The 17,725-nt window shown below is 37.6% G+C and overlaps 1 protein-coding gene, 1 non-coding gene and 1 pseudogene across 2 annotated transcripts; 2 read left to right on the forward strand and 1 right to left on the reverse strand.

Annotated features, from left to right (window-relative positions):
* Nucleotides 1-677: 677 nt before the first annotated feature.
* On the reverse strand, nt 678-2,427 carry LOC105780813 (transcription factor DIVARICATA). Its single transcript, XM_012605324.2, has 2 exons — nt 1,366-2,427; nt 678-1,225 (listed from the first exon to the last, which is right to left on the reverse strand). The coding sequence occupies exons 1-2, from the start codon at nt 1,761-1,763 to the stop codon at nt 787-789; spliced, it is 837 nt and encodes a 278-aa protein (XP_012460778.1). The 5' UTR covers nt 1,764-2,427; the 3' UTR covers nt 678-786.
* A 697-nt stretch (nt 2,428-3,124) lies between these two features.
* TRNAR-CCU (transfer RNA arginine (anticodon CCU)) lies at nt 3,125-3,197 on the forward strand. The gene has a single exon. It is a non-coding gene; the product is annotated as a tRNA-Arg (tRNA).
* Nucleotides 3,198-8,637: 5,440 nt separating this feature from the next.
* Nucleotides 8,638-17,725, forward strand: part of LOC128040493 (uncharacterized) — a 61,314-nt pseudogene continuing 52,226 nt past the window's right edge.

Genomic DNA, 17,725 nt, shown 5'->3' on the forward strand with positions numbered 1-17,725 from the left:
GCCTATTTTCTGGCCTACGGAGATAGATTAGACAGGCGTCACTCCTCCATTTGTCCGAATTTCTTCGTTACATACACAATCATAATCTTCATTTCTAGAATACTGCAGGAAGAATCTCAGAAGGATTCACGTGGAAGGGGAAAAGAGAGAAATCTATAGTGTGAGTGTGGTTCTATTCTGCCTAATTTTTAAAGCTAGATTTTCTCTTCTTTTTCAACATGGCAATTATATTCTTTAATTTGGGCCTCAAATGAACAACAAATTGAAAGACATATTTATGTTAATGAGTCAGTGTTGGCACCATTGAAAATCTAGGATGGCAGAAAGCAGAACTGAATAGAAATAAAAATGTAAACCATATTCTATGACTGGTTGAAGCCTAAGTGGAATGCGTACTCAGCTTCGACTAAATAATGATGGCAATCAAGTTTTGGTCAACTTGCCCATATTGTATCCATTAAGCTGAAACAATGGCCGCAATGGATCCTCTAAAGACAAACTGAGCAATCAGATTCTGAGGACTTTCCCAAGGGACAGTGCCTATTGAGTCACCCAATTTGGCCACATCACCCTCTGACATGGCACCCATGTTCTAAGCTTGTGATAGTGAATATCGGATATGAGTATTTTCCAAGTTTATTCTATGTATTCGAAGGATTCCTCAATCGATATTCGTGTTTGAAAAACCCCTTCTTATCATTATTAGAATTGAAATTGAAACATGGAATACAATAGAAAACAACTGTCTTCCATATGCATACATTTAATATCCTAAGTTAAAAGACTTTAAAACACAGAGCTTTGGGGAGGCTGAGCTCCATGAAATCCATTGCCATAAAGATTTTGGCCCTGAAATCTGAGGCCATTAGAAGCAGTGAGATACTGCTGGGATGATGTAAACCAGCCCTCTTGACTTGAATTCAAAGCCATAGCTGAAGCATCATTGTTTTGGTCTACTTTTTGAAGGGTGGAGGACAGTTTTTGGTGCAATGCAAGAACATGATCGGATTGATTGTCTGAAAAACCAGTGTTGGGGGTGGTGATACTGAGTGTAGTAATATCATGAATGCTTGGTCTCTTCTTATCTTTCCCTCCTGAAAGCTGCCTCTGAAAGTATTTTTGAGCATGGCTAGCAACCTGTGTTGGAGTCTTCGAAACCACAAGATTCCTCGATATATTTCTCCAGTCCCCTTTACCATACTTCATTAGTCCCATCAAAAACCGCCTATACATACATACAAACATATATATATGAATTTATGTCAAGATTGCCAATGCAGTGTACTGGTGAAAGATATCCGCACTGAACAAACACACAAAGAGAAAATTATCATGAAACAAGAAGAAACAGAGGGAAAATTTTACCTGTGTTCTTCCTCAGTCCATGGAACCCCTTTCTTCCTCTCATGATCAGGCCCTTTAGCCCCATTAGACCTTTTCCTGTAAGGTTCAAAATCATGATTATCAACCATTTCAAATGTGAAAGATGAAGTAAGATAACCCGGAATTGGGATTCTTCCAGATTCAATATCGAAAACATCTTCTTCCAGTTCTCTGTACTGTTTAATCACATCTGAAACGGTTTTTCCTGGAATCATTGCTGCTACTTTCATCCATCTATCAGGAACATCTTCACCATATATTGCTAAAGCACTCTCAAATCTTTTGTTTTCTTCTTTAGTCCAATATGGGTTTCTGCTTATATCTTCTTGATCAAACCAATCTGAATTCGACATGAAAGAAGTTGCAAAGAAAGTTTCCATAGACAAAAAACCTCAACATAAAAAAAGACAGCAACTTTTAACATGAAATAAAAATGAAAAAACTAAAAAGCAAGATTTTTTTAGTGCTTAAGAGAGCATCGAAATGAGAATCATTTTCATGGGAATCAAGAATCAATTCTTTTTTCTTCCTTTTCAACAGCAAAAACTGAAGAATCAAAAAAAGACAATTTTTTTTAGAATCAAGAGAATCTTAAAAAAGAACAATTTTTTTTTTGCATTCTTTATTTATGTATAACTTGAAAACAAGCTAAAACCCATAGAGATTTGTAAACAAGCCATGCTTAGAGCTTAGAATTTATACTAAAAACAAAGCAATAAAGTAGAGGGGGGAAAAAGGCTAATAAATGGCAAAATAATGAAAGATGGTTGGACAAAATAAAGACCCAATTGAGTAAAAAAAGATGAAAAGATGATTATTTGGATACTAAAACTGATATAGTAGAGAGGGTGGGGGGGGGAATGGGCTTTCTTTGTTTGGATTGCTGGAAAAAGAAAAGAAAATGATCGAAGGGAAAATGTAGAAGAGAAAATGAAGAAGGCAGGGAGGAAAAACGAATGGGGGTATATGGTATTCTGATCGTTGAGGAGACAAGAGTTGGAGAGAGAAAAGGAAGCTTAAAAACTGTGGCTTGTTAGGATTGGATTGAATTCAATTCAAAAAGTGTTTTTTTTTTTTCTCTTAAAAGAAAAAATTGAACACAGAGTGTTAAAAAGTGAAGATTTTTCCTCTTCGAGTTGATTGTGGTAAATTGGTAATTTACTTTTTGCTTCTAATTTCATTTATTTATTTACTTTTGGGTTCTAAGGTTTGGTGTAGTGGAACACTTGGTTAGCCAAAAGTTGTAATGATTATCTTGAAAAGGAGAAAGGCAAAAAATATAAAAGATAAAAAAGGAAATAAATAAAAGGGGAGTAATTTAGTGATTTATGTTTGGGTAAATTAAGAAAGCGCATTTAGTAGTATGCGTGTTTTATTTTATTTTCAAAATTTTAATTATTTCTTAAAAATATATATAGATATCAACTTTACCCATTTATGTATATCAATAAACATGTTATATTTTATATAATTTGTGTATGGTATTTAAAAAGAATAGATATGCTATATAACCATCACCAATTTTGTCATTTTGTAGAATTTTAAAAGAATAGAAGAAGAATTAGTCCATGACGCCATCATATCAAAATGAACATAAACTGACAACTTTTGTTATAAAGTTAAAAACACTTTTTTGTTTTCTTAAAAGTTCAAAATATCTTATTCGAGTTACCAAAACAATAGATCTTACTCTTTGTATTTTCAAGGTAAAATGGTTTTAATAACCTCGTCTTTCAATAAAGCGCCTGTAGCTCAGTGGATAGAGCGTCTGTTTCCTAAGCAGAAGGTCATAGGTTCGACCCCTATCTGGCGCGCGTTACCTTTTTTATTTTGTTATATTATATGGTGAAATTCATTTGTCGTAAAATTAGCATTTTTTATTTATTTAAATAATTAATGAATTAATCTGTATTGATTAAATCAAAAAATAAATTGATAATTCTTATTAAAAATTTTATCGATTTGTTTGTACTATTATAATATCATACCCTGGAGCTGAAAGAAGGAAGGAGATATCAATGCTGTGGAATGGTTAGAATTAGCAGAGGAGATATTTGAACAAAAATAATTTTGTTATATGTCCCATAAAGAATATTAAATTAAATGACGTGAAAAAGGGAGCTTAAAGACATAAAACTAAAACTTTTTCTTTCCGAAACCTAAATCCAAATTCCCTTTTCTTTTCTTTTTTCTTTTGGTTACCCTATCAATTATAAAGATAAAGGGAAAAAAAAAAGGGGGGGAAAGGTTTTCTTGTCTTATAAACAACTAAATTAAAATTTGAATAAGCTAATCTAATTAGTTTGGATTAAACAAGTTTTGAATTAGTCCTCCAACTTATATATTTTTAAATTTTTGAATTTGATTGCAAGATTGACCTTCCATTTTGACTTGTAAGGGTCATTTGTGGGTGCAATATATCGATAAAAAGTGAAAAAGCTAATTTAATTAGTTACATCAAAAACTTTTAAATTATCCGTCATTGGTTTTTTATTTTGATTTTGGACATACATCTTTTTGTGATTCACAATATTTTATTTTTATATTATGGAACCAGGAGATTTACTGATTTCTTGAAAGGTGGTGCCATTGCCTTTTCTTTTAATTTATCTCATTTTCACTTTTGTTTTTCTCTGAATAATGGTGCTTCCTTTGGTTAGCAATATTTTCCTTCCCACCACCATTTTTCTTTAACCAACTTAATCGTAATACCCGATTTTGGCCCGGGTAAAAAGGCCCAAATATAACAAAATTACAAACGGGCCACAAAGCCCAAAACCAAATTCAGTGGCCCAAACCAAAACAAACAAAGGTCCGAATACAGAGGCCCAAGACAGATAATGAAACCCTAGGGTTTCTAATTTTCAACAGCGCCGCAAGACCAAGCCAAGGCCGAATCTCCCCGATCTTCACCTGCAAAATAAGGAAAGAAATCAAACAATATATGGAAAAATCATAGATTTGAGAATCAAAGATATGACCAGATTTATTCTTTCTTTGATTTATTTTCATTCAACTATAAAAGGAGATTAAATACATTGTAAAAGGGATTGAAAAAATCGAATAAAAATCAGGGATTTCACTTTCACAATACAGAGCAAATCAGTCCAAAGGTTTATATTTATCTTTTAATTCGTTTTCTTTGGATTTTCTGTGTTTTATTTTATTCTTTATTTGTAAAATAAAATCAAAAAAGGAAAGAAATCACCTATCTTTAACTTTGAAGCGGCGCCAAAGCATCGAGGGAGCCACGCCGAGGATCGGTGGCCGGAAACCGAAAGGTTTTCGTGATTTCCCCGCATATTTTGTCAGATTTTGGGGATTTTGAGCCTCGATCCATGCCTAGAAAGGTCAGAATAGCCAAAAAGGGGATTTTCCTTTCGTCCGGCCACCGTAGATGGCGGTGCCGGCGCCGGTGATCGGCGGCCGACGCGGTGGCCGATAACCGTCCGATGACCAGCCAATGGCCGAAGGACAGGGGGTTGAGAGAGTTTTAAAAGGGTTTTTTTTTGTTTTTTTTTTGAAAATATTCTGAAATGATTATTTTTGGAGGAAGGGAGGCTTATATACAGTACCAAAACGGTGTCGTTTTGGAGGGCCTCCAGACGTGCAAAACGGCGTCGTTTTGAGGCGTTCAACCCGAATTCGACCCGACCCAGTTTTAAGGTCCGCGTGTTTTATAGGGAGGGGCTAATTTCGATTTTAGCCCCTCCGCCTTTTAACACTATTGCAATTAAGTTTTATTTTTAAAAATTATACATCATTTATTTTAATTTCAATTTGACCCATCTTGAACGACACCGTTTTAGAGGAGAAGGGGAAATTTCCCTTCCAGCCCCTCTATGTAATTCGCGCGTTCAATTTGGTCCTCCCGACTTTATTTATTTGCGGATTCGCCCCTATTTTTTTTATTTCCGACCCAATTTAGTCCTTTCTCTTAGTTTTCTTAAAATCAATATTTCTAAATTTTTTTTATGAAATTATTGTTATTATATATATATATATGTTTCTTTTGCATATATTTACACCTTAGAAAACTAATATTTTTGTATATTTTAGACACATGTTTTATTAATTTTGATATTATCTTAATTATTTTAAACTTGTATATTGTCATGGATGTATGTATATTTTATTATTTGTCTATTAATTTATGTTTACATATTTTTTATTATCTTGTCCATTTATTTGATATATTGCAGGTTATTACTTTATTTATTTGTTCATATATTTGCATTATTTCTATGCTATCATAGTATTTATTATTGCACTATATGTATTTAATGTAGTATAACATTACATTTTTTACTCGATTTTTTAAAAAAAATCAAGCTCTTTCAAAACGGATATTCTTTAAATCAAAATAAACTCATTATTGGGAATTCAACATGTTGTGTCCTAACGTATTGAGTTCTTGAAATGAAGATTTTTAAAAAATCATGAAGGAAATATTCCGAGTTTGAGATTCTAAAGGAATTGTGCCCTAACGTATTGGGTGTGGTTTCTTAAATCTTGGATAAGTGGATGTTCTTTTAAAGTAAAGGAAATATTCCGAGTTTGGGATTCTAAAGGGATCGTGCCCTAACGTATTGGGTGTGATTTCTTAAATCTTGGATGAATGAATGTTCTTTTAAAGTTTTATTGCATAAGTGTTCTGACCTAATTCATTTTTGAGAAAATTAGAATGTTGTGCCCTAACGTATTGGGTGTGGCATTTTTGCTTCTCTAAATTGAAAAGGGTTTTAATATGCAACGTTTTAAGTCTTTTTAAAAGATTATGTTTTTAAATTTTTCGACCTTAAGACTTTAATTAATTAACTAGGTACCAATTTTTGGGCGTAATGAGGGTGCTAATCTTTCCTCATACGTAACTGACTCCCGAACCCTTTTTTTAGAATTCGTAGACCAAAGTTGTCTTAGGTGACCCAATCACACCTTAATAAAAGATTGGTGGTGACTCCCAAATTTTCATTTTTTTAGAGTCGACAACCTAAAACATTTTTTGTTTTTCAAAAGATGGTTTCGACAGCTTGGCGACTCCACTGGGGATATTTTTTAAAATAAGAAAGTCGAGCCACAAAGTTGATTAATTTTTGTCTTATGGTCGAGAAAATATTTTTAAAAAAAACTAATGACATCCTTTGGCATTCATTATTTTCTTTAAACATTGTTTGCATTATACATTTCATGAGTTGAACAATGTTACCCTTTTAAGTGGGAGTGAGAAACTATGCCTTCGTGAGGTTTTACCTCCGTGTAGGGTAGTGGATCGCTTTCGGGATACATCCGTACCTATGTCTTCGTGAGATTTTTCATCTCCGTACAGCCATAGGGAAATGTATTCCCCTGAACTGAACTCGGTCCATATGAGTCTATAATGGGTGAGGATTGAGGAATCTGCTGGTTCGGATACCTTTACTCTAGAAGCCAAACTTCATATAATGAACCTTAGGAATCCACCTTAGGTAGAATCATACTAAACCCTAGTAGATATCCAATTAGGGATCTTTATTATTTCTTGATTATATCTTGTGTTTTTATGTTATACTGACTTTTGGTGTTTTATTTGCATGACATGACATTTCATTTCATCATAAAAGGCGTCAATTCAAATTCAGTTGCTAGATAGAAGGCTTAACATGGAAAGCGGGTTTCTTGATAAAGTGGAGGACAATGCGGCTGTTCGAACTTGGTTTGAGACAACGCAGCAAGAAAAGGGTGATAGTTTGGCTGATGGGCATGTATCGGAGTTTGGGACTTTACGCATATCAATGCAACCCAAAACAATTTGTAAGAATTGAAGGAAATCTAGGGTCAGTGGAGTGATGAGGTTAGACAGCTCTTTTATGATAATTATAGGGATTTGCCTTATTTGCTTGATGTGAAGGTAGACAAGCGTTTGTTTCAAGCCCTCGCCCAATTCTGGAATCCTGCCTACAGTTGCTTTACATTCGGGAAGGTCGATTTAGTGCCTACGATAGATGAGTATATGACTTTACTCCGTTGTTCAAAGTTTCAAGTGGACAGGGTCTATTCGAGAGCGGTAAATGTGCCAACCTTTTCCAAAAAGCTGATGAGTGTAACAGGAATCAGCGAGCAGTGGGTTGTCGCACGAATTAAGCAAAAGGGAGACAGTAAGTGCATTCCTTGGAGGGGCTTGAAAGATGCAATCCTCACACACCCAGATGTCAGGAAAATGTTAGATGTTTTTGCTTTAAGTATATATGGCTTGGTTGTCTTCCCTAAAACATTGGGATATGTAGATGAAACAGTCACTGATTTATTCGACCGGCTCGATAAGAAAGTTACACCGATTCCAGCAATCTTGGCAGAGACTTTCAGGTCATTGAGTGCATGCCGGAAGACGGGTGAAGGTAGATTTATTGGATGTGCACAACTTCTACCTGTGTGGTTTCACAGTCACTTTTGGAAGGTAGATAAAGTGTCGTATCGGGTTTTCTCTGAAAATATTCGCCACTAAAGGAGATAGTCGCTACGCCCAGGAGAGACGACATTTCGAAGGAGAAGTGGATAGCAATTCTTCAAAATCTTTGAGAGGAGGACATTGAGTGGAGAGCTCCTTGGTTACTTCCAGATGAGATCATGTATAGGTGTGGTAGTTTTGATTGGGTTCCTTTGCTAGGGGTTTGGGGAGTTACTGGATACGCCCCATTATTGGTGCTAAGGCAATATATATCAAGGCAATTTATACCTGCGACCCAAGGGTTAGCTGATTGTGAATTTTCGTACAAGGATGATGGTTACAGAAAGAAGATTCAAGAGATGGTTAGTGCGTGGAAACAAACTCGCCGAATGAAGAGGTTAACTGTCGGTCCAATGACAACTCCTGGGTATCATCAATGGTGGGCTAGAAGGATAAATGATAATACACCTAAGTTAAATCAGGAAGAAAGCCAGTCAATAGAAGAGCATTTGTGAGTCATTCCTTCTGAGTTGGAAATGGTAAGACAAGATTTTGAGAGGAAGAATGCGGATTTGAAGAAAAGAATAGAGCAAATGGAGGCGGAAAAGACGAACTTGAGATTGGACATAGACGTTCAGAAGCTTGAGAATGAGAGGTTGAAGAAAGAAAAGAACAAAGCTGATGAAGAACTGGGCAGTCTAAAGACGGATTATAAAAAGCTGCGCTTGTCAATAAGAAGCTACTGGAAATGGGAAAGACATCGAGCGATGGTAGTAGAAATCCAAGGAGAAAAGGACAAGGCCGATAAGTGGGAACAGAGATTTCAAGAGATGCATAGGCGAAATGAGGCCTTAGAGAAGAGTTTGTCAGAAAGCCAGAAGGAAAATGGGGAGTTAAAGGATAGGGTGATTGTATTGGAAAGATCTCTTCGTCAGTATCGAAGCCGAAATTCTACGATAGAGTTAAAAGCTAGCTTGAGCAAGATCGAAGAAATGGAGAAAAGAATTGAAGAGTTAGAGACGGAGCTACAAAGTTATGAGATCTAGATCAAGCACTTAAAAGCAAACGAGAGTCATAGTAATGAACAGCTTCACCATTTTCAGAATCAAGTTATAAGCAGAGATCATCTTATTGAGGAAGCTGTAGTCCAGATTCGAGAAGCAGCTGACTATATACAGACTTTAGCAGTACAAGCTGACACGCTGAGTGTGAAGTATGAATTAGAGTCAGATAGGGGGAAAGAATTGGATTTGTTACTTTGAAAGATTAGAGTTCTGGGTACTAGGGCAAGGTCGTATTTGTAATTCATTTTATGTAAAAAAATTTAATTTCTAGTAAAGTTTTTTTATATGGAATTGAATTCAAGTTGACGCCTTTTCTGCATTCATTTCATGCATTGCATTGTTTCATATGCATTAATAAATACATTAAGGGGTTCTAATTAATCTAAATTACTCATCATTTAATCTGGAAACCAATCAAGCTATCAAACACTGCTACGAAACTCAATCCAAAACTAGAGACATGAACCAAAGGCTAGAACAGTTTCAGAAAGAAATGCAAGAGCAAATGAATGAGCAATTAGAAAAGATTCAACAAAAGATGATGGAAAAAATAATGGAATCTCAAGGGAGTATGATGGCTAAGTTGACTCAGTTATTGGCTGTAGGAGTTGACAAAGGAAAGGGGTTGGTGCTCAACAATGAAGAAGGAGACAACGAGGGACCTGTTTATTCCTCGGGACTTACTTCTCAACAAGCGGGGATATATCCGCTCAAATCCTCCGTTACTATCAAACCTCAGGGCGGTACTGAAACACCGATAAATTTCCAAGCTAGAGACAGTCTTGCTAATCATGTTATCCCAGACTTCGATGAAACAATCGAGAAAATGAATGATGAATTGCCGAAACAGCTCGAGGAAAAGTATAAATGGCTAGAAGAAAAACTTAGAGCGATAGAAGGTACTGAGAGCTACCATGGAATTGATGCTAGAGAATTGAGCTTGGTTCCAGGTCTGGTACTTCCTCACAAGTTTAAAATGCCAGAATTCGAGAAATACAACGGGACTAGTAGCCCCGAAGCCCATATTACTATGTTCTGCAGAAGGATGACTGGATATGTTAATAATGACCAGTTGCTGATACATTGCTTCTAGGATAGCTTCGCAGGGGCTGCATCCAAATGGTACAATCAACTAAGTCGTACCCATATAAATTCATGGAGAGATTTAGCACAGGCATTCTTAAAATAGTACAACCATGTGACTGATATGGTACCTGATAGAATTACTCTGCAGAACATAGAAAAGAAGCCTGGTGAAAGTTTTAGGCAGTACGCACAGAGATGGAGGGAAGTTGCTGTCCAAGTTCAGCCATCTCTTTTAGAAAGAGAAATGACGATGCTTTTCGTTAATACATTGAAGGCCCCATTTATTACGCATCTGTTAGGGAATGCTTCTAAAAGCTTTTCTGATATAATTATGAACAGGGAAATGATAGAAAATGCCATCAGAAGTGGGAAAATAGATGCTGGGGAAAGTAGCAGAAGGCCAGTTTCGAAGAAGAAAGAGAACGAGGTCAACAACACAAGTTCGTATTCGAAGACAGTTACAGTATGTCAATCGGGGAAGACTACTGTTAACCAGTAGGGATCATCAAAGCAGAAATCTGACACAAGACAAAATACAGAGAAGCTTCAATTTATGCCAATCCCAATGTCGTATAGGGAGCTGTATCAGAATCTATTCAATGCACACGTGGTTGCCCCTCACCATTTAAAACCCCTGCAACCTCCATATCCCAAGTGGTACGATGCAAACGCACAGTGCGGTTATCACGCAGGAATTGTGGGGCATTCTATAGAACATTGTACGACATTCAAGAAACTGGTAGAAAGGCTTATAAGCATGGGCGTGGTAAAATTGGATGATTCACCCAATACAGAAAATCCATTACCTGATCACAACGGAGTGAACATGATAGGTAGGAGCATGGGTAGAAAAATCAAGGAAGACATATCAGAAGTAAAAATTCATTTGAGGTGGATCTGGGAAAATATGGTGAAAAGGGGATTGATCACCCCGAGTTCAGAGAGAAGTATCGAAGGGGTGGAAAATTACTGTGAGTTCCATCACGAGGAGGGACATAAAATCCAGGAATGTGTAGAATTTAGAGCCTTGGTTCAAGACTTGATGGATAACAAGGAGATGAAATTTTATGAAGAAGTTAAGGAGGAGGGGAGCATTTGCACATCAGAGGCTTCGAAGGTTCCAAGAATAGTGCAGCCTGTGGTCATTATCTCGCGACCCAAGAAGGATGAGGTGAGAGCACCAGCAATACCAAAAATCATAACAAAGAAACTTGCAGCCTTTCCTTACCGAGACAGTAAGAAGGTCCCATGGAACTACGAGTGCGATACGACTGTCCCAGGAAGTGAGGCGGCAAAGAGCCAATGTGTGAGTACCAATCCAGAGTCTATGAAAGAGGCTATAATAGGGGAGCAAAAAGGGAAAGTAGTTAAGCCAGTGAAGGAGGAAAAAGCTGTGGAATTCCTCAAATTTTTAAAACATAGCGAGTATAATGTCGTTAAGCAGTTGCATAAACAATCGACCCGCATATCTGTACTATCCTTACTCTTGAATTCCGAAGTGCATCGAAATACGTTGATGAAGATGCTAAATGAGACCTATGTGTCCAAGGATATTTCTGTCAGTAAGCTAGATCGGTTGGTCAATAATATCAGTACTGATAATTTCATATTTTTCAATGATGATGAAATACCGTCGGGGGCATGGGATCTACCAAAGCTTTGCATATCACTGCACGATGCAAAGGGCGTATCTTGCCAGGAGTACTGATTGACAATGGATCAGCTTTGAACGTATTGCTGTTATTCACATTTAACAGGCTACCTATAGACAGTTCGCACATGAAAACGTGTCAAAATGTAGTGAGGGCATTTGACGGTACAGAAAGGAAGGTCATGGGAAGAATTGAGGTACCCTTACTGATTGGTCCAACAGTTTATGAGGTAGATTTTATTGTGATGGACATCAAACCTTCCTATAACTGCTTATTAGGAAGACCATGGATACATTCGGCAGGGGCAGTTCCGTCATCATTACATCAAATGTTGAAGTTAGTGTCAGATGGTCAGCTAGTGACAATAAAAGCCGAAGAGGATATAATAGTAACTGTATCCAATGAGATACCGTACGTGGAGACCAATGACGAGTCAGTTGAATGTTTATTTCGATCTTTAGAGTTTGTAAATGCGGCATTTGTTCCTGAAGGGAGCAAAATTATGGCTCCAAAATTATCCAAAACCACAGAGATGGGTTTACAATTGTTGGTAGGAAAAGGAGCTTTACCCGGAAGAGGGCTGGGGAGATATCTGCAAGGGAAGACTGAGGCTCCAATGCTGAAAGAAAAGTAAGATCATTTTGGCTTAGGATACAAGCCGGATAGAAGACAAATAAGGAAGGAGATAGAAAAAAGGCAGGAAAAAAGAAGGGCGCGTTTGAAGGGGGAGGAAGCTAAGTGGGAGCCAATGATAATTCCCCACATATCCAAAACCTTCGTATCCGGAGGGATCATTCATCAGAAGAGAAAGAAATCGGTTGAGGAAAGCATCGAGGAGACATTGGGAAATATGTACATTAACGCCATTCATGAGCTTGGGAATGAAGAGAGAAATTGGCTAGACATTCGTCCTTATGAGCCTGGGAGTGTTCTAGACAATTGGACTGCGGAAGAAATACCTAAAGTCTTTAGAACAGTCTCAGAGTAATATTCAGAACAAACTTGTTGTTTTAGCCTAGAAATAACAAGAATTCTTTTGTGAAATAGGCTTATGTTTAGAAATCATTATTTTAATAAAATACATCTTTGCAATTATTTCGAGTAAATATTCTTTCATACACCTAAAATATATTCTTTCATTACATAAATAAATTATACATAAATTCATACATTCTTTTGTAACCATAATAGGTCTCTATGTATCAATGATGTGAATGACACTGCTACGAGCTCAGAGTGCCCTTTTGAATGAAACGTGTGTTTAGAGGGATCGCGCGACTTTGAAGGTGATGAAGAGGGTGGTCCATCTTTGGATTTGTTGAGGATGGTGGAACAAGAGGAAAAACAAATCCTACCTCACAAAGAGACAGTAGAAGTTGTGAGCCTGGAAGAAGGGAAAGAGGTGAAAATTGGAACTGAAATCCTCGTAAAAACAAGACGAGACCTCATTGGATTACTTCATGAATTCAAAGATGTCTTCGCATGGTCATACCAGGATATGCCGGGATTGAGTGCTGACATTGTAGTGCATCGTTTACCTATAAAAGAGGATTGCAAACCAGTTCAACAGAAGCTCAGAAGAATGAGGCTTGATATTGTGCTCAAAATAAAAGAGGAGGTTAAGAAACAGTTTGAGGCTGGTTTTTTGCAGGAAGTCAAATATTCTGAGTGGGTAGCTAATATCGTCACAGTCCCTAAGAAAGATGGAAAAGTATGAATGTGCGTCGATTACAGGGATTTGAACAAAGCAAGCCCAAAGGACAACTTCTCATTGCCACATGTTGATCTGTTTGGTGGATAATCTGGGCGGATTTTCGTTGTTTTCTTTTATGGATGGGTTCTCGGGATATAATCAGATAAAAATGCATCCAGAAGATATGAGAAAGACTACGTTCATTACTTTATGGGGAACGTTTTGCTATAAGGTGATGCCATTTGGATTGAAGAATGCGGGAGTAACATATCAGAGGGCCATGGTAACCTTGTTCCATGACATGATGCACAAAGAAATCAAGGTGTATGTTGATGATATGATTGCCAAATCCAGAACAGAGGAGGAACATGTGCAAGTCTTGAGAAGATTATTCTTAAGATTAAGGAAGTTCCAACTCAAGCTTAATCTGACAAAGTACGCTTTTGGAGCCAGATCAGGAAAGCTATTAGGCTTCGTAGTCAGCGAAAAGGGAATTGATATCGACCCAGACAAAGTCAAAGCAATACGAGATTTATCTCCACCACGTACCCAGAAAGAAGTTCGAGGTTTCTTGGGAAGACTGAATTACATTGCTCGGTTCATTTCACAGTTGACCGAAAAATGTGATCCCATATTTCGCCTTTTGAAGAAACATAATCCTGATGTTTGAAATGAAGAATGTCAAAAAGCCTTTGAAAAGATAAAGCAATACCTATCTAATACCCCAGTTCTGTCACCACCCAGCCCGGATAGACCCTTGATTTTGTATTTAACAGTGTTCAACAACTCCATGGGATGCGTGCTAGGTCAACATGATGCGACTGGAAAGAAAGAAAAGGCGATTTACTATCTTAGCAAGAAATTCACTGATTGTGAGATGAGATATTCGCCTATCGAAAAATTGTGTTGCGCCTTGATTTGGACGACCAAGAGGTTGAGGCAATATTTACTCTATCATACGACTTGGCTAATTTCAAAATTAGATCCTTTAAAGTATATGATGGAGTCAACAGCATTGAATGGAAGAATGGCTAGATGGCAAATCTTGCTCTCTGAGTTTGATATCGTATATGTAAGTCAGAAGACCATCAAGGGAAGTGCGATAGCAGATTTCTTGGCTAGCAGGGCTCTGGAAGATTATGAGCCTCTAGACTTTGATTTCCCGAATGAGGATTTGATGTATGTGGCAAATGCTGAAGAGGATCATCATTCTTGGAGATTAAACTTTGACGGAGCATCGAATGCATTAGGCAATGGGATTGGGGCAGTCCTGGTGTCTCCGAATGGAGATTATCATCCTTTCACCAGTAAATTAGACTTTGATTGCACTAATAACATAGCTGAGTATGAAGCTTGCATCATGGGTCTACAGGCAGCCATAGAGCGGAAAATTAAGACATTAGAGGTGTACGGAGACTCAGCATTGGTAATATACCAGCTAAGAGGGGAATGGGAGACGAGAGATCCTAAATTGATCCGTTACCGAAGATTGATTTTGGGATTGATCGATGAGTTTGACAACATTACCTTTGTTATCTTCCACGAGAAGAAAATCAGATGGCTGATGCTCTTGCTACTTTAGCTTCCATGATTAAAGTGAATCAGTTAGAGGACATGAAGCCTATTCAAATTAGTATTTATGAGATCCCAGCCCACTGTTACAGTATTGAGGAGGCGGAGAATGATAATCCTCCCTGGTACCAAGATATATTGCAATATGTGAAGAATCGCGAATATCCAGATCAGGCAACGGAGAATGATAAGAGGACATTGAGGAGGATAGCTATTGACTATGTCTTGGATGGGGAGATCCTATACAAAAGGGGAAAGGATCGAGTACTGTTGAGATGCGTGGACGTTGTAGAGGCTAAGGAAATTTTAGAAGAAGTCTATGAGGGCATTTGTGGAACACACGCTAATGGATTCACCATGGCTAGACAGATTATGAGATTCGGGTATTACTGGTCCATTATGGAAAGAGATTGCATCAATCATGCCAAGAAATGCCATAAATGCCAAATTTATGAAGATAAATTGCATGCCCCGCCTTCTCCTCTTCATGTTATGACTTCTCCATGGCCTTTCTCCATGTGGGGTATGGACGTCATTGGAACAATATCACCGAAGGCTTCTAATGGACATCGTTTCATTTTTGTGGTTATTGACTACTTTACTAAGTGGGTAGAGGCAGCCTCATATGCCAATGTCACAAAGTCAGCAGTCAGCAAGTTTTTGAAGAAGGAGATTATATGTCGATATGGAATGCCTGAAAGGATCATATCTGACAATGCATTGAATCTAAATAACAGCACAATAGCGGAAGTCTGCGATCAGTTCAATATTAGACACCATAATTCATCACCGTATCGCCCAAAAATGAATGGTGCAGTAGAAGCAGCGAATAAAAATATCAAGAAAATCGTGGCGAAAATGGCTGAAACTTACAAAGATTGGCATGAGAAGTTACCTTTCGCTCTTCTGGCTTACCGAACATCTGTCAGGACTTCTACTGGGGCAACACATTTTTCTTTGGTTTATGGAATGGAGGCAGTGTTACCCATAGAGGTTGAAATTCCTTCTCTTCGGGTATTGGCTGAGTTAAAATTGGATCAAGCCGAATGGATCCAATCTCGGTATGATCAGCTGAATCTGATTGAAGAGAAAAGATTAAAGGCCATTCGCCATGGCCAAATGTATCAGAAGCGAATGATGTAAGCTTACAATAAGAAGGTTCGTCCCAGAGAATTTCATGAAGGGGATTTGGTTCTGAAAAAGATCCTCCCTTTACAAAAGGATTTCAGAGGGAAATGGATGCCAAACTGGGAAGGACCTTATGTTGTGAAAAAGGCTTTTTCTAGAGGCGCTTTAATTTTGAGTGAAATGGATGGCAAAAATCTTCCGAATCCTGTAAATTCAGACTCGGTTAAGAAATATTTCACTTGAAAGAAGAGAGGAATCAAGGTGAAAACCAGCAAAGGCTGCTTTGATTTCCTTAAAAAAAAGGGAGAGGCCAAGGTGAAAACCCGAAAAGGGCACTTTGAGACCAAAGGGAGTTTGAGTTGAAAACCCGAAAAGGGCGGCTCAAACATTGACAGATTGGGGCATATGGTGACCTTGTTAAAGTCAACAATAAAGGGATGTACAACGTCTTGGGGGCATTAACAAAGTACTGTAGATCCCCTAAACACATGTTAAATTCAGAATAGTTTTTGGCTTGTATGGAGAAGTTCAAGCGGCGATATCCAAAGCACCTAGTCTTCATATTATTTGTACCAAGTTTGTTGGTTCTTGTAAATACTTCGTTCTTTGCTGTTCTTGAATATTTTTTCTTTTCAAGACACTTACTATCAATAAATTCCTGAATTAATTCATCTCTCACTCAGTATTTTTGATCTTTGCGCAAGCATATTGCATTAGAATAATGATTGATGGACTAATTAACTTTCACAAAAGAAGTTTGGTATATTACTCTGGGAATTTTTAAATGATTTAGTAACTTAAAACAGGACTATTGTTTAAGAACACTCCGAGGTCAAAAGATAAGGAGACTAAGGAGGAAAAAGTCTAAATTAAGACTGATTCGGTTGTCTAAATAGCGAATGAGATAGTAGGAGGTTTTGATGGGGTAGGAAGAAGTTCCCTATGGATAAAAAGCTCCTCATTTGGGCATAAGCATTTGATAGGACACCTTGAAAGTAAACAAATTTCGTAATCTGTATCCTTGAATTGTGATAGGAGAAGATTGAAGAAAAGGCATATACCCTTGGGTTACAGTGGGAAAACGATGGTCTGAATTTTTGCATCCTAATGGATTAAACTTTAAGGTTTACAGTGGGGGCAACCTAGCTAAATGTTTCTCCAGAAAAGCCAGTGAAGCAAGAAGGCGTTGTAGCACGTCAGTCACAAAGCCTTAATAAACTTCGAGTAATGACAACCTAAGAGGGATCATTCTCGAAAAAAAAAAAAATAAATAAATAAATAAATTTTACATTCATGCAAAATTCACACATGTCTAGTTAGGAGCATTTGATGCATTTTGATCATGCCATCCTAATCATTAGGCATAATTAGGTTCATTATACATGTCATGTTCCACAGAGAACAGATCAGTGAAAGAGCAGATCTTGCCTTCTTGCATTGACAGTGGAGCAGATCGAAGACGGCGAATCTTATCTTTCCAAGATAGTGGGAAGAAGATTTAAGCCACCAAGCCTTATCTCCCTGAGCAGTAGTGGAGAAGGTTGAAGATTGTAGATCTTATCTCCCTAAGCAGTAGTGGAGCAGATCGAAGACGGCGAATCTTATCTTTCCAAGATTGTGGGAAGCAGATTTAAGCCACCAAGCCTTGTCTCCCTGAGCAGCAGTGGAGAAGGTTGAAGATTGTAGATCTTATCTCCCTAAGCAGTAGTGGAGCAGATCGAAG

The sequence above is a fragment of the Gossypium raimondii genome, chromosome 4 (assembly GCF_025698545.1).
Source record: "Gossypium raimondii isolate GPD5lz chromosome 4, ASM2569854v1, whole genome shotgun sequence".
Lineage (NCBI taxonomy): Eukaryota > Viridiplantae > Streptophyta > Magnoliopsida > Malvales > Malvaceae > Gossypium > Gossypium raimondii.